The sequence below is a fragment of the Sander vitreus genome, chromosome 5 (genome assembly GCF_031162955.1).
Source record: "Sander vitreus isolate 19-12246 chromosome 5, sanVit1, whole genome shotgun sequence".
NCBI lineage: Eukaryota > Metazoa > Chordata > Actinopteri > Perciformes > Percidae > Sander > Sander vitreus.
In genome coordinates, this window is record NC_135859.1 from 13,481,306 (window position 1) to 13,499,098 (window position 17,793).

The 17,793-nt window shown below is 42.7% G+C and overlaps 1 protein-coding gene across 4 annotated transcripts in view; it reads right to left on the reverse strand.

Moving 5' to 3' along the window:
- The window catches only part of slf1 (SMC5/6 complex localization factor 1), a 38,044-nt gene that overhangs the window by 16,427 nt on the left and 3,824 nt on the right, over positions 1–17,793 (reverse strand). For 3 of the 4 annotated variants that reach the window (XM_078250483.1, XM_078250484.1, XM_078250485.1), the window contains exons 6-17: positions 17,569–17,697; positions 17,341–17,409; positions 16,695–16,841; positions 15,891–16,060; positions 15,467–15,601; positions 14,899–15,052; positions 14,119–14,284; positions 13,652–13,800; positions 12,830–12,939; positions 9,410–9,489; positions 5,022–5,114; positions 3,470–3,652 (exon numbers count right to left, since the gene is read on the reverse strand). In XM_078250483.1, the coding sequence (XP_078106609.1) occupies positions 3,470–3,652; positions 5,022–5,114; positions 9,410–9,489; positions 12,830–12,939; positions 13,652–13,800; positions 14,119–14,284; positions 14,899–15,052; positions 15,467–15,601; positions 15,891–16,060; positions 16,695–16,841; positions 17,341–17,409; positions 17,569–17,697 (1,585 nt within the window). The remainder of the gene's footprint in view (positions 1–3,469; positions 3,653–5,021; positions 5,115–9,409; positions 9,490–12,829; positions 12,940–13,651; positions 13,801–14,118; positions 14,285–14,898; positions 15,053–15,466; positions 15,602–15,890; positions 16,061–16,694; positions 16,842–17,340; positions 17,410–17,568; positions 17,698–17,793) is intronic. The other variant, XM_078250486.1, reaches the window with a different exon arrangement.

Sequence of the window (17,793 nt, forward strand, 5' to 3'; positions counted from 1 at the left end):
CCAAAAAATTAAAAAGTAGTCTGATGTATGGGTGTTAGAAATGCTGCCATGAGCACAAAAGTCCTGCTGGAATGAACAACAACATAAAGATGCTTACAGTAACTAAGCATGATGTAGCCCCAAAGCCAAAACTTTCCACATTTAACAGCCAGGACTTAAAGATCTAAACAAAAAGAAGACAGAAAATGCTTGGCCTATCGATGGTGTCCATGGCAACCAGATGGAGATCACAGAAAAGAGACCAAAAGAGACAGTGTAGCCTGGAGTCAAGAGGATCACCTCTTCACCAGCTCCCTGCTGTAGCCTTTAGACAACCCGCCATCAAGGTGAGAGGAAATATCAAACAGTCACGAGAGAGCGAGTGAGAAAAAGCATGCATGTACAAGCCGGCAGGTGTTTCAGATTGGGAGTATTCTTATTCCTGTTGTTCTGCTCGGTCCCTGCGAAGAGACCTGGCCTAGACAGCAGGCCAGACGTCTGCTGCACAGACACACTCTCTTTATCTTCTAATTTTACAGATACAGATAGCTGCTTCTTCCGCTGACCTCTTTTAATTTGCTCTCCCTCCTGTTACTGAGGAAAGGAAAAAAAGAAAAAAAGGGAGGGCTCTCTTGTTTCCTCTCCGGGACTAAACAATCCCAGTCTAATTTATTTTTTGAGGACAGAATATGTACATGTGTTAATGGAAAAGTCGGATCAAATTAACTATAATTAGTCAAACTGAGAGGTGAGCAGAGGCAGAGGTATGTTACATGGGAGACTTGTTCAACGCTGGAAAATGACACCCCTCCCCAAAAACACACACGCATTTCCTCTGCCGCACACCCAGCGACGCCAACTCCACTCTTGAGTTATGACACCCGTCACGCTCACTTCAACCCTCCTGATATCAGACTGTATGTGGCACGCAAACATGCCGACGCACAAACTAGGTTGTGTTGTGACACATTTCCACAAAAACCTGTGTGTGAATTTCGCAAGCGGCGGATCCTGACTCCTCTAATCTTGTCAAAAAGACATTAACAGACATCTATGAGGTGATGCTGTAATCTGTTTGGACAGACACTGCAGTGCAGGATTGCATGAGGATTATAAAGACAAGCAGTGGGGGCAGAGGGAGAGATGGTATAGATGATCTACAATTCATACAGTGAAGAAGCAGACACCTGCTACGGACTCTGGGGTCCAGTACCAATTATTTTTGTCTTGGGCAACTGTACTGTATGTGTGCAGCCCATAATTCTTTAGATAGGTAACCGTAATATACTCTCAGATAACGTTAAAAAAATTGTACATATCACAATATTAAAGGGATATTCTAGTAAGATATCCATAGAAGTATGGCTCAAGCCCAAAAAACCCTAGATCCTACATTTCCCATAAAGCAAATTAATACCGTCTTTGGTTAGATTCTCCACGTCGGGTAAATGGCCAGTGTCCTTCAAACTCCACGCCTCCAGATTGTAACACAGGCGTTCTGCTAATAAAATGCAGTCTCAATACTCAAGCTGAATTAACCCGAATGACATCATCAGGGTTATTTTCTTCAGACTTTAAAGTGCCCATATTATGCTCATTTTCAGGTTCATAATTGTATTTTAAGGTTGTACCAGAATAGGTTTACATGGTTTCATTTTTTGTTGTACTGCACAGCTCTCTCTCACTGCTGCAGATCCTCTTTTCACCTGGTCTCTGTTTTAGCTACAGAGTGAGACCTCTTTTCTTCTTCTGTACTATCTGTGATTGCACATGCGCAGTAGCTCAGATGTAGATCATGTCAGCTAGCTAGCTCCATAGACAGTAAAAGAAAGGCTGTTTCTCCAACTTCGGTCAGTTACAAGGCAGGATTAGCTGGGAGACTTCTAAATGAGGGCGCACATGTAAGTAGTTCTATTGTAGATTATGGGGAACTTGTGTGTGTTGTTGCAGTGCTTTGCTATTGAGAATGAGGTAGCATGCTAGCGTTAGCATTAGCGTTAGCATGCTAACGCTAACGCTACAAGCTAACGGTTGCGGTTAGCCAGCTCGTTTCGGCTTGTGACGTTACAAGCCGTGTCGATTTTGAACAGCTCACCCGGAGACTGAAGGCAGGACACATTCAGAAACCGTATCTCACTCAAAACAGCATGGATGACTTTTTTTATAAAGTTTGTATGCGTGTGGAAGCAACAGAGACACAAAAGAACACCCCAAATCCCAGAAAAAGTGTTTTTTTCATAATATGGGCACTTTAAAGAGCTGCAGAGCTCCAGAGCCAGAGAAGACATTATACAACTGCTTCCAGAGGCTAAAGTAGTCATCTGTGTGATGAATGAACTGAATGTGATGTGTAAAATCGGTGCCCCTTTAAAAGCCCCACCATCAAAATGGTGGCTCACTCTACCAGGAGGCTAGCGGAGATAAAACTGGCGCTGCTAATAAGCTCGGAAGCAGCATTCAATCTGTCAGTAAACTCCGCTGCATTTGTTGGCTACATTAAATTTAAAGTGTGTCTTGGCTACAGCAGCAGTGACATGCAGCGCACCACTGCAGTAAATCATTAGCTGAATGGCTAATTCCACGGATTAGCTTTCTTGGCAGCCAACTGGCTAGACAAGTTAAAGGTGTTTTATTTTAACATTATATGATTCCATCAATGTGACGAGGACCATTTGGTTTAATGAATCGTTTCAAGGAATATGGATTACATGAAGACGTATGAATAAACAGTTGAGTGTATCCCATCAAATTAGGACATATACACATGTAACATACAGTTAGAGTAACACTTCTTAATTGAACCTGCCTGAGTAATATTGACAAAATAAAGCACCAACAACACTATGTGTGTCACAGTTTCACCTTAAAAAGGTACTACAGAAAGAACTAACCTGAAATCACAATCGGCTCTAAGCGCGGGACGGAGCCCCGGTGCCGCTGCAAGGGAAGGAACTTGTTTTGGTGCAACGTGTACGTTCAAAGGTGTTTTAGTCGTGCAACAGAAAACTCAGATTGGACAGATAAGTCTAGCTAGCTGTCTGGATTTACCCTGCAGAGATCTGAGGAGCAGTTAACCATAGTCCTCAGAAATCCACACACACAAAGAAAGCAGTAGGTAACTGACATCCGGCTGAAAAGAAGGACAACCGTCATGGATATAGACTAATCCCAATAGACCCTCATGTTAAAATGCCCAACATTACAGCACAATTAAACATGTTTAGAGCCTGGTACAAAAATGTTGTTTCCCCTTAATGACAACTGTGAGGGGTTGGGGGAGTGGCTCCATCCACGCTCCACTTCTTTGCCCATTTTTGGATTAGCCAACATCAGGCACTGCCACTGTGAGCTTCATTTTGGCTCTTGAAAAACTATAAAATGTTCACATTTTATAGTCTATGTATGAAACCAATACTTTGTGTCATTCCTTACGTCAGCTCTCACTCTAAAGCACTGAGTCTCTGTATGTGTTTTGATGAAGTTCACTCACCTGCATGCTCAAGTAGCATTTTGGCGATGTCCATGTGTCCGTTTAGCACGGCGTCCTGCAGTGGACTGACTCCACCCACCTGGTTATTAAGCACAGGTGCAGGGCGGTGACGTAGCAAAGCCTCTACACACGCAATGCTGCCGTGGTTGCACGCTTCATGCAGAGGCGTCCAGCCTGCGTGGTCTACATGGTCAACAAAACAAGCACACAAACAAGCACTTAAGCTTTTGCTATTGTTTAAATCTTTTGGAGGTTCAAAAGCTTAAATATACCTTTTAATGATCTCTGACATTTAACAACTTTGCTTTCTGCCAAGAATTTACGTAGTAAATAGCTAACACTTAATAACTGAGGAGCAATGTTTTGTAAAGAATTTTGTGTATCAAGCAGTTGAATAGGTATGTACATCTCCTAAAAGTATGGTATTAAACAATTTTAAAGTTTGAGTGTCATGATGAAAGATTAAAGAGACTTATTGTGGCATGAGCGGGCTAACCCACTCTGTTGCGGCTAAGTTGTTGGTTAGCTCTGAGAGCTAACAACTTGGCTAACAAATAAGCTAGCAGGGGGCGGATTAGAGGACCTCTGTGCTAAAATTGGGAGAAACAGACGAGATACCTTACGAAGTGATTCAAGCTAATACTGTAAGTGACACAGCCGTCAGCAATATTTTAAAGAACTTACTTTTTTTTAAATGAATGACTTATCTGTCTTTTTTCCGCTGCCATAAGACAAAAGACATTAACACGACTGGCTGCTAAAGACTGCTTAGCTATTATGGGTGTGCTGTTAGACTGCTTGAAATTCTAGTTTGAGTTACAAATAGGTTACTAACCACCGCCCATGTGCGCCTTACATAATTATACAAAAACTGGCATTTCAAGTCGATCATGTTTAACAACAGTCGTTCCAAAATTAAAAACGGTTACGGATAGACAAGTCCTAAAGAATACAAATTTGACCATTTAGAGAACATCGCAATGTAGATCTGACAAGAAACGACTCCAAATGAAGATGTTTTGCCTCTGTTAACGCGGGCCTTGTTTAGGGAGACAACTGCAAAGTGACAGCGGTAATTTAACTATTTAGAACATAGTTCTGCCTGATTGCCTCTTGCATAAGCCTCCTTCCAAAAGATGCAAGTTGATGTAGGCTGTTATTAAAGGGCTATTACAAAATTGGAGAAACAGCACAACATATCCATAAAAGGAGGGGAAGTCATTGTATTTGACCTAAAGGGACAAAAGAAAGTCAGTCTGAAATATCAGAAGGGATTCGATTCACTTAGCAAAGTCACCGTAAAGCTATAAATCTCAGCCTCCAAACCCATCCGGCTCGTTCTAGACACACCCTTTACATTTTAGCTAAAGGTTAACCTCAATGATGACGCACACACACACACACACACACACACACACTTCTATTTCTTCTCACCTCTTTTTTCCCCCCCAATGTTAATCGCTCTTCGAAACCCTAGAGCAAACAGTGGGAGTGAAATCAGGTGACGGTGAGACAGAGGTTACAGAGAAAAGGGAAAGCGAGAAAGTCTTACCTTTGACGTTGATGTCCGTGCCAGGAAGCGCCAGGATCTGAAGCACCGTTTCCACTTGGTTCCTTTTGCAAGCTCTGTGGAGGAGGGTCTCTCCTTCGACCAGGACACGAACGACGGACAAACACACCCAAAAGAGAGAAGAGGCGGAAGAGAAGAGAGAAATCCAAAATTAGGGTGTGCCCTGATGTCCTGCCCATTGTCCCCCTCGATATGGTGAACACGCCAATAAAATACCACAGAGATGTCCCCAAACACCAAAAAAGAAAAAGAAAAAAAAAAAACCTGACCTAAAAAAGTACGACCCGCCAATGAGGATGCGATTTAAGAAGGGCGATGAGAAAACGGGGGAGATCTTTCAAGGGAAAAAGAAAAAAAAAAAAAAAAGATGGAGAGTTGGACTGATTTGCCTCGTTCTTTCCCTCTTTTATAGACACAGAGATTTTCCACCTACACCCCGAGCCCAACAAAGTTAACATCAGGGCAGTCGGCGAGTGAATGAATGTAGTGGTGAGAATGTAGTCTTGCTTCCTGTCCGCTCGTCCCGATTATGTTACTTGAGAGGAAGTTATGGTAGACAGCCCACGCACAAAGCCTCGAAAAGGATTCTTCACAGATCCAGGGTTCAAAAGCTCCGCTGGGCATTGCCAGTGTCACCACGTGATATTTAATCAGCAAACTACCAGTGAACAGGCGTGGAAAAAAAAAACCCTTCCAGGATTCCATTTACATTTTTAAACACAATTTTCTTCATCTCTCTTCTCTTTACCCCCGTCCCTCACTTTTCTCTGATACAATATTAAACCAGGAATATATTAGCGGGCCAGAGCCCCCTCTTTTCATGTATGGCTGAACTTCAGAGGGAAGTTAAAGGCCAAGCATGAGTGGCTCTGTGCTTGCCAGTATAATACAGGACTGCAAAGCCCATAATAAATGCTTTACAAGCTCTCCCCAGGACGCCACACCTGTACAGGGGCTCCTCTCCAGCACGCACAGACTGGGGCAGAAAGGAGAGGGAGGGAGGAAACAGGGGGGCAAGAAAGAAGAAGCAGTGGAGGAGAGAGTGAAAGGGTTTCCTGCATTTCAAAGCATATAGGGGAAATATTGGAAATCCTGGATCCTATTCATTCTGAAGAATTCCTTTCTTCCAGGGGGTGTCTTTGAGGATGCAGAAGACGCATTAAATGTCATCCACTGGTAGTATAGAGGTTGAAGAGTGGAAGGGGGGGAAAAAAACACAGGAAAATGGAAGATGTTCATCAAAAATGTCATCCCTAGAAATATGATGCAAAACCTAACAAACCGAAGGAAGTTGGACGTTAAAAGATTATGCCCAGTTCAGAAGCAGTGACACTACACATACATTTAGTGTATTATATTTCTCGACACATTTCACTTATAAATGTTGCGTATGTAGTTGACCTTGCAGCTTTATATAATAAGAATATTTCAGTCATTGAACAGGCTGTTGAAGGTTTAAAAAAGCATAATGGAATAATGTTCAAAAGCCGATGTCAACTGAACAGACTAGAAAGCCATTAGATACAAAATAAGTCACTTACTTGCTTTACGAATTCAAAAAGAAAAAAAAACCATTCAGAAGCATTGAGGAGTAAGGACACACAAACGCTGGACACAAAGGACACAAAAGGCTGATGAAGCAGGTACTTGACTGCAACTTATTTAAGGTACTTCCAGCCAAGGTAAAGCCAAACGAAAATTAGACTCATCATCCATTGCAAGAACCCACTATTCTATACCGATATCTGATTTTCATTCTGAAAGTGTGTTGAACTATAAAAAAAATCATTAACTTAAAAGTTATTTGCGAAAGTAACATCAGAAAGCAGACACTCGTGGTTGTTCAGTATCAGCATCAGAAACAACAATGTGTTCAATCAATGAAGCAAACCAAAAACACCCAAACAAAAGGGTGGAACCCAGTCCAAACTTCAGTCCCTAATGAGTAAGCTGTACTGTGTGGTACGTCAGTGTTCTACATGAGCTGTTCTGCTATTGCTGGGCTCTAAAACGCTGTGATTAAACACCCATTCCACTACACCCCATGTGTACGCATCCTCGCAAATGCCAGGGCCAATCCACGCACTGTTAAATCACTTTAATGGCTCCAATTTGGACACAACGCCTCTATTATAGGGGTAATTGCATGCTCAGCATTTACAAGCACGGAAAGGATAAATCCGCCTGTCCTTTTCTATAAATCCCCCTTTTCACACTTTAATAGAAAAGTTAAATGTATGTGTTGCTCTTTATATCCCTCAGTCTGCTTGCTACACTCCTGTAAAATGTCGCTTGGCCTGTAGATCCTTGGACCGAAAAGCTGCTGGAAGCCTGTACCAATGCCATTTGTGAGGAATGTGTTAGAAAGGTATTCAGTGCCAGTTATTGGATATATTTAAAACTATTTGAAGACGACTGCTGTCGCTGGCTCTAAAAGCAACACGTTCATTCCCCCATATCGAGATTACTACACTGTGCCACAAAAGAATCTACTGGCATTAACGTAAGTGACCATCAATTTGTTTTAAATTCCACTGGTGAGGATTTTACTGTAGGGTACCTTAATTGAATCAGCCAAACACAAACACATTGGGCAGCAACAGGAAGTAATAAGACACAAACACAGAGTGTCTGTTAAATAATAGTAAGCAAATCCACTGTGGCTTCAACTGTACGTTGCTTTGGACAAAGCTGTCTGCCAAATGAACAAATGCAAAAGTGAATAAATTGAATGTGAAAGCCAGGCTCACAAAAATCTTTTGCTTCGGTTATGTTTTTGTTACACTATGGTACAAAGATATTTATTAGTGATGGCACATAGCGGTGCAGTAAGAATGTTGTGATCGATCAGGCACAGATCCAAATCAATATTCACTACAAAATCACAAATTAGAAAAACAGATCATAAAATAGCTGACGGCCAATGAAATCAACATCACTGAGACAGTGTTTGCACTGCCCAATCTGCACCACATAGACTCCTGAGGTAGTTTATGTTCCAGTCTCGCCCAACCCAACTCCAGATAGCGCTGCTGACCAAAATAGGAGTCAAGTAGTTTGGTTACAGTGTGCTTGGGCTGATCAGACCTCCACTCAGGTTTAAGATGAAACTCCATGTAATAATGTACTAATGGAGTAGCTTTAAATTCCCAAGAACAAAAGAACCTAGCTTTTGAACTATGCTGTGTGAATGCTGACTTGAATAGTTTGTTTCATGTTGACATGAAGGTAAAACCAAACGTGTTTCAGCTATAAAAAAAGAAGAAAAAAAAACAACACATTTGACAATCTACATACAGCATGTTTAGGCCGATTTAGATTGAAGTCTCTGCTGAGCCTCCAGAAGCAAATACGGAACTGAAAAAAAAGATTAGACCAAGTTCATCCCAAATCCCTCAACCCCTCTCAGCTACTTTGACAAAGACACTGAGGTTCCAGGAGACGAGACAGATACACCAAAGCAAAAGAAGTGCAGCATATAAGAAAGCAAGCTTACATATGTGGGTAAGAAAGCCTGTAATAGAAAGAGAGGAAGGGAGAGAAAGAGACTGGGATGGGATGGGATGAGAGGGCGAGAGGGGAGGATGCTGTGCCGATGGTTCATCAAAAATTAATGCCGACCGCATCGGTATAGAGATCACGTAGTGGAAAAACAACACATGCCAACAGCCTTGAGTCTCCTGCCTCAGCTCTCCCTCCTCCACTCCCTTCACCCCTCCATCGCACCAGCACAGGGCCTTTCTGATCAGGTGGAGGGGGGGGGGGAGAGATATGAGCTCTGACACCTTCAGGAGTTCACACAGAGTGCCATGCCTCTAATTGCAGGAAGTTACCAGTGCAGCCTCTGTGTATCTGCAGCACACTCTAATTGCTGCATTTAATATCCCTAAAATGGAGATCTGAGGCGCACTGTGCGTACTAATATGTGTTATTGTTTTGTGTGAGGAAGCCATTATTTCTGTCTGTGCCATTTATTTATTTATCTAATATGTTTTTTTAAAAAGGTGAATAAGACATGAGGAAAAGGCAAAACAAAACAGAAAGTGCAGCGTTGCATATCAATACAAATAGAACAAGTGGAGGAGGAGGCACAATGTGGCCCAAACTCTGCCCCGAACACACACGACGGGCCGGATTATGCAGCCGAGTTGCCTTTACAGCTGACTAGATGGAAGCGGGGGTCCGATGCAAATCAATCACTCTCTCCATACATTATGTGCTCTTCATTAAACTGAAAGTGATGACAGAGCTATCATGTCCCTCTTTACTGATGACCTAGTGCAGTGCATCAGTCCATTAAAAGTCCGCTCCTTGCAAATGTGCAGCTATATTGCAGCCGTGTGTGTATGTCTGTACTGTATGTGCCTTACCTGCTGCATTGACTCTGTTCAGACCTCTGGGGATGTTCTCTTGCTCTGGGCTGGTTTCATTCACCAATGAGCTCTGAGCACTGCATGAAGACAAAGGTCAAGACATGGTCAAATGGGGTTTTGAGAAAATATACAAGCTTGTGCTGAACTTGAGTCAATAAGAGATTACACATGATTTACATATAAACAAGTCCAAAGTTTCAATGACTGACCATTTTAGCACGACAGCGAGGAGACCTATTCGTACAGAAAGTTAAACGGGCATTACTGTACTGTGAAAAGTGGCATTAGCAAATTAATCCCTCGTGGCGTCATATCATTTTATATGAAATCTGACAATATCTGTCAAACACCTACTGTGTTGGCCACACACACACACACACACATTTTACTTCACACACCCAATCCTCCATTCCCGTCTCCAAAGCACTTTTCCTCCCACTTAATGCCTCAAAAGCAGAGACGGAGGATTCGATGTGAGCAAGCACATTAGGAGGAATAACTAGTAAAAGAAAGTGAAGCCTCTTCAAAGTAGTGGCGTGCTAATAGCTGTGGGCTGTCACTAGTCCTGTGAGTGGGTATGGGAGATCTGCCTGCATGAAGCCTGACAGGTGTCTGGAGTGTATACGTCTGTGCACGTGCACGTGCACTGCATTGAAGCGGCGTGCCATCCATATTACAGGGAAGAGGCTTGTTCGCTGGTAATTGGCTTGTTCAGAAGCCAGGAAGGAGCTCCCAGCAGTGAAGAGGAAACACACATCCTGTCACGTTGCTTGTTATTAGCAGGGACAAGGCTGAGAAGAGACAAGGTCTGTGTGTGTGTGTGTGTGTGTGTGTGTGTGTGTCTGCGTGTATGAGAGAGTCCATAAGAGTGTCTGGTATAAGGATGTACCACATCTCATCTCAAACCACTTCACCCAAGTGTCCCCTGTCCATATAGGCTGGCAGCAGTTGAGGTTGACAGTACTTTGCTTGTCTACGCCCCAGTCTCTCTTTCCCTCATGGTCTACTTTCGGAGGCCAGCCTGCTGTCAGTGGCCCAGCTATCAATTCTGGGCCTGGGGCAGCGTGTGCCCTTGGAGGCCGACTCTCAAAAAACTTGTGAGAGATAATGGAAGTAAGGGGGAAGTGCATGTCGAATGCAACAGCAAGAGAAATCTATGCATTGCATTTTCCACTCGCTTTAATTCTACAAAAAAGGTCATAGCAAAAAAAAAAAAAAACCTGTTTCCATTTTTGAACTACTAGTGGAGTTGATGTACAGGCTTTTCTTAAACCCATCTGATATTGACTATATGCAGGTCTGGTTAGAAGAAATGGAGCCAAAGTAATGACAGTTAAATGGCTTGAGAAAAAAAAAACAGCAATACACAGTGCTTGATTAAGCCAGCAGGAGAAAAAATTTGTTTAATTACAGCTTCCCTTCTGCTAACAGCACTCACTGCCACGCAGCCAGCCGGCAAGTCAAACGGCCATCTAAACAGTCGGTCAATCAGCCAGCCTGTCAGCTTGGTATGGCTTGGACGTGTGCCCTGACGCCAGCGTGTGTGTCGGTGCAGAAGAAGCACACTCGCCATCTCACACACTACAGCAGCTTCAAGTCACAGTAAAAACAGCCTAATGCGTTCTAACAGCTTTTCATGAATCCAATACCAAACATCTTGCCAGGATTTTATCTTGTGTTTAACCGACAGTTTGACAAGGCAGATAAAACCGGACTGAAACCATTTAAAACCAATACTATTGAAACTACAATCATGTGTGTGCTATTTCAACTCAGACGTTGAAAAAGTGCTTATCCTGTTAAGGACTATGAAGTGCTCCAACTATAAATATAGTTGAATTCTTACATACAATATTTAAGTTATATTACTGAATCACAGCAGCTCCAACAACAGAATTGTATTTAGTGTGTCAGCCTCGTAAATGCTTCAACAGAAGATGTGCTAATTGAGTAAGAGTGTCAACGTCACTGAGAATATGTATAATAACGTGAATTAAAGCATGAAAAATGAGGAAACAAGATTTCCTTTTGGTTTCCGTTTTCTAAATTCATCACAGGCTTTGTCATTTTGTTTTCATTCTTTCTTTCAGGGTCAAATGATTCCGCATGCCCTTTGGCATTTCTTTATCTCATCCGCACAGATTGCATTCCTTGTTTTATTCAGTTTCTCTTTCGTCTATGTCAAAACAAACTAAATCCCTTGAAACTGGGGGAAGAGCAGAAAGTAGAAAGAGTAGAAAGCAGTGATGGAGGGAAGAGTGGACCGGGTCAGCGCATGAACCAGTAGCCTTCGCATGAACCCGCTCCCTGGTGGCTCTTGCCCTTCTTCAGGCCAACTACCTGCTGGTGGAACAGCAGATGTCTGATACCAAGTATGGAGAGAGTGTGTGTACGATTGCATTCAGAGAGGGATTTAGTATGCGAGGGAAGATCAAGAGAGGTGAACAGGGAGGGGAGGGCGGTGGGCATGAGAACTGGTGGTCGTAAGGGAAGACACAAAGGCCTGATGGGATATCCTAGTCTGTCTATCTGTCGGCTTCCTGTCCAAATCAGACTCAGCACCGTGTGTGTGTGTGTGTGTGAGGAGGGGGTCTAACCTCCCTTTGCACCCCTTCTGTCAGCCAGCACACACTGATAGGATCAGACCTGGGCATGACCCATCACATGCCAACTCCTCACGCTCCGTCTGACCTCCATTTGCCTCTCTCCAGCTTTTCCTCAGTCCCTCCATTCATGCATCTCTGCTCCTCACCCCAACCACCCACCCATACATACACACTCATCCTCTCTCCAGGTGTTCCTTTGTTCCTTTCACTCACATTTCTCATTGGGTCTGTACATTACCACCCATTTTGCCCTTAAATCTGTAGGTGGAAACCTGACAATGGCGGCAGAGCCGACTGCTGGTTGAATAGTTCTGTTATTTTAGACGCACAAGCTAGGAAAAACGATGCAGCTAATTTGACGGGATAACAGAAAGTGGTGAGTTCATTACACAGCCTGAGAGAGACAGCCTGAGCAGCAACATGTATGCTGTTAAACACCACTTTTTGTTAATTTTCTAAACTCTTAAATGTGCACTGTGCCTTCAAGAAACGTTTGGGGAAGCAACAAACCACAGTGATAGAAAAGGTAATGGCTGAATTTATCAAGTGTTTTTGTGATCACCTACAACACTGAGTTCTAAGAGAGAAGAGCAATAGACTTATAATGATCTGCACACACTGCCATTTAAAATCCCCAGGCTGATCTTTGAACATAAGTACATTTACAAGCCACTGAAAATCAGACTAAACTATTGGCCTGTGTGCAGCCCCCACCTCTGCATGTATGTCCTCACATGTTCCACCTTAGGTTCTTATGAAGACAAAAAAAAAAAAAAACAGTGGTACAGACAGACAGCTGTGTGTAACTGACCTGCAGCCAGTCCCCTGGCTGGTGCAGCTGTGGGAGGTGGGCCTGGTCCTAAGGCTAGCATCGGTGGGACTCTGAGCTAAACTTCCAAGAGCAGGCAGGTAGGACAGCACCTGTCAGAAGTCACACAAGGTTAGATAGTGCCTTAAACAGTGACTTCAACTGGATGTTTATGCGTCTTTAGGGGACTGAGGAGGCACAAAGACATCAGCGTGAGAAAGCCAGATGTTCTACTGCAAGGTAATATAATGGGTAGACCCCTTCAGCCATCTTTGTTTCTATAGCAGATAACTGTAATATAACCTATATCAATTTTCACACTGCCATGTTAACTAATGCAAAATATTTGAGTTTTACTGTAACACAAAAGCCCAGTGGAAAAGAAAACAAAATAACTAAAACTGTTGTTTGTTTTTATCAGTTATACAGCTAGTTTATTCAATTACTTTTAGATTTGCTGTGTTTTACAAACATTGGTGTGTGTGTGTCTAGTTTGATCAGAATTTGAAGATCGTGGACGCTCTTATTTTGCCAAAATCACTTTCAAAGCAAAAGGTCTTTTTTTTCTAGTACAAGGACTGAACTGAACTCTGGAAACTTATATTTTACAAAATGTCACTGGATGTCTTCATGACTTACTGAACTAAGCAGCACATGACTGTTGTGATTCACACAAGTAAGAGGTGCATGGCTCAAATTATGACAAAGCCTGTCAATGGCTAAATGAATACAGGACTGAAGAAAAAAATGAGGTTTCCCATGGGCAATGTGAAGTGAGTGAAGAACAAGAAAAAAACACACACACACACACACACACACACACACCATTTTCTTGAGAGACAGGGGTTCATCTCCAACTGTGAATCCATTCCTGCAACAAACATTCCTGAATATAGCATCCACCATCGCCAACTTAAGTCTGGTGGAGCGAATCCTGACAGCCAGCTGTTCTGCCAGGACCACTGGAGACACATCTACAGGAAAAAGCAGAGGGACAATACGTCAGACACCATACTGTCATTGATGAATTGATTGATTGACTTAAAATGACGCCAAAAATGATTTTGGCGTGTTCAGAAGACAAATAAATATATTTTATAATGGTAATTATTCTGCTATATATTGTGATTGCTTATAATTAGCACATTCTATTTTCTGGTGCAGTATTTCTTAAAGTAGTAGCAGCTGAAAAGTGACATTTGTACTACATTATTGGTCACACACACACACACACACATGCAGACAAAATGAAATGAAAAAGGCACATGTATGTATGTATTTTTCTTCCATACCCTGGCTGATAACAGCAAAATGCTCTCCTAGGTCTTTTAGCCCCTTTTCAACCAGGTTCTGGTTGAGTTTGAAGTGCTGCTGACACCAGAACTCCACCAACACAGACAGGAGGTCCAGCAGGGTGTCCGCCAAATGCAGCTTCTGCTTCTCATCCCTCTCAGCGTCCTTCAGTGAAGATAAACAACATCACAGTATGGAGTTAGCAAGCTCTAACAGTAGGTGTAACTTGGTTTCCTGGTCCAATCACAAATCTGACCCAACTGGCAATTGTCTTGGGTGGTATAGTCTCGCATTGCCAGACCTTCCTCCACAGCGCTGCGGAGGAGGGTCTGGCTAGTCCACACAGCATTCCGGGAGGGGACTAAAACGTGCTCTGGTTTATTGGCATTTCTTTAAACCAATCACAATCGTCATGGGCGGTGCTAAGCGCCGAGTGGAGCCACAGTGCCGCTGCAAAATAGCCTCTGGAAGGAACTTGTTTTAGTGGAACATGTGTACGTTCAAAGGTTGTTTTAGTCGTGCAACAAAAACCTCAGATTGGACAGATAGTCTAGGTAGCTGTCTGAGGAGCAGTTGACCATAGTCCTCATAAGTCGACCGGAGTTTAAAATTACAACACAAAGAAAGCGGAAGGTAACGGACATCCGAAAACGGACATCCTGCAGAATTTCCAGCAGAACAAGAGCAATCCCGGAGGTGGAACGTCGTGGATATAGACTACGGGTGGTATAACACACCATCCAATGAGAATAACGAGGCATGAGTTCCACAGTATTTACCTCAATGAGAGCCTTTACCAAGAGCTGGGTTAGTTGTTTCACAGCTTTGGACAACAGCGTGGAGCGCTCCCACACAGTCCAGAAGGTTCCATACAGCAAAGAGCCTGATGCTGAACCCTTAGAGACTCCTGTTCCCCCAGGCAGCACAAAATCGCTGAGAAAGGCAGGAGTGAATGAAGGAAGAATAGACCATTGTAAGAACCAAAATAACAAAATAATACAATTAAACAATTAATTCTAAACTAATAATGTAGTCCATATTACGTGCAGTTTAGTAAGTACCAGCAACACAATGTTGACTTGTTGAAGTGCAAACTGAAACATATTATAAATCTAGTTTCATTCAAGTCTTAAATCTTAAAGATGTATTTCAACACCTCTGCGCTGCAGCACACACCAGCTAAAATAACATGATTTGTTAAGGATTTCTGGAATAGAATCTCATTTGTGGGAAAATCCCTCCATGACTCTCTCCATGCGAGAAGGATTAGGAGCTCTGTTAATGAACAGAAAGAAGAAAAAGCCCTGCCTACCCTATCTCGCACACTGTATATTTAGAAGTTGTTACCCGGTTGTGACAGAGTGGAGTTCCCCCTGGAAGAGCTTGAGGAAAAATGCCAGGAGGTCACTATGGAAATGTAACAGTGTTGGCAGGGCCGGCCCAGGGAGTGGGTGACAAGTGACCTCACTGGACAGGCAGTAACTGAAGGAACACACACACACACACACACACACACACACACACACACACACACACACACACACACACACACACACACACACACACACACACACACACACACACACACATAGTATAAAGAAAAAGTATATGAGAAAATTATGTTATTACTTCTTTTTTCAATACGTAAATGTCAAGAAGGCTTATTAATTACATAATGTGGTTACTTTTAATGGGAAAAGTATCCGTTTCCAAACATTTAAAATGCAATTAGAATAATTAGACAAGAAATCTTATGTGATATGAGCTTTACCTGATGGCTGTCTCCAGAAAAGGCCACAGGCCTGTCTTACACCGAGGACACTGTAACACCTGGGTAAAATATTTCTTCACTGCGGTGGGAGCCAGCCAGGGAGGGTTGGTAAGAAGCAGGTTGTACATGACCTGCCGGAAATTTCTCAGGAAGACAGATGTGGCACTACCCTGTGTCGAAATGAACAGACAACAATTGAAGTTTGAGTGGTTTGGATATATGGATGTGCAGTCAAAATGTTAAATTAAATTACAGTTAAGTCCAGTAACAGTGATACAAGCCAAAAAGGCAGCTACTAAAATCCTAAAATTGGGCTGGATACAAAACTTCAATTTTATTAGGCATCGACCGACATGCCTCTATAGTACTGAGTATCGGAAAATGCCTTCTCATTCAATACCAAATTTCAAAACCTAAGGAGTACCATGATCTAATAATGCTTGTAATTGGTCGTAGAGGCAGGCAGGAAAGGCTCTCACGTAGTTGTGTTGTTGTATTTTGAGAGGCTTGACTACAGTGTGTGTCACAGAGGTGTAAAGGAGCTAAAACAAAGATGAAAAAAAGAGATTTGTACCGTATCAATGTGTAATGTTAAAAAAAAAAAAAAAATATATATATATATAATAAAAATTGGTATCGAAAAAAGTATTGTTCAGGTACCTGTATCGAATTCACGGTATCGGTACTGAAGATTTTTTAACAATACCCAGCCCAAGTAATTATACAGGTTATACTTTCATACAGCCCCTGAGGCTACTGCAGGAGCAGGTGAGAATTGGTGCAGTCTGAGTATTCCTGTCCTACCTGCTGTGCGTATTCTAGGAGGGAGACCAGGTATGCCGCTGGTGGCAGCAGGCCTGGGAACACAGCACCTCTAATTGAGTCCAAGGCATCAATGAAGAGGCCACACTCTATCATACTACCAACATTGCTGAAGTCCGTTTCTGTAGCCTGGAGGAATTAAAGAACAATGATGATGCGGTATATGGAAAGGAGGAGAAAACATTACACTCAAAGAGACGGACAGCAAAAAGACGAGGGCAGAAGGGTAATGGAAATAGGAAGTGAATGGGCATGAAAAGTTCCTGGAGGTCATTTCTGACTGTCTGTTCCTGGCAAATAGCATATGGATTCAGAATGTACAGAAGGGAAACACACAAGCACTTATAATAGCAATCTGATGGAGATCCACTAGGGTTAGGAATGGGCAGGACAGTGGAGAGTATTGTTAATAGGCCTGCCAATCAAAACTCTCAGATCAGCTGACAGGGGTGGTTAAATCGGTGACCTGAGTATGATGCGCCCTTGCTCTAGATGTCACTTTCCATTGAAATGTATGACATAAAGGAAATTGAATGACCTGATCTTCTTGATGAAACGCATAGTTATTTTAGAGATGTATGGTCGTGATCAGGGGAGGGGAAGGGGTGGGCTATGTGCGCTTGTCTACCTGGGACTGGAGATACAGGTACGGGTCATGGGAACCCAGAAATTCAAGGAAGCACAGTCTCGGCCGGCCCTATACCAAAAGACCCCGGTAACAAAGTCAAATACATACAACACATGGGAAAAAAGGTTAATTTAAGTGAACAGAATGTAGACCAACTACTACATGATGACTAGAAAGTACGCTTCAGTGCTTCTCTGCAACATGCTTTCACACACAAACATTACACACCTCCTGTTTGATGGCATAGTCCCTGAGCTCTGTCTCCAGTTTGGAGAAGTCCAAGTCAACAAAACTGGACGTCTTCGTCTCTGCTGGATGATCATCCGTTATGTTGAATTTCATATCCACACAATTGCTCTGCCAAAGAAAAAACGGCAGACAGTTGTAGTCTTTTAAAAGAGTAACTTAACCCCAGTTTTGGCTCTACCCTGGAAATTTAAAAAAAGAGCCTCT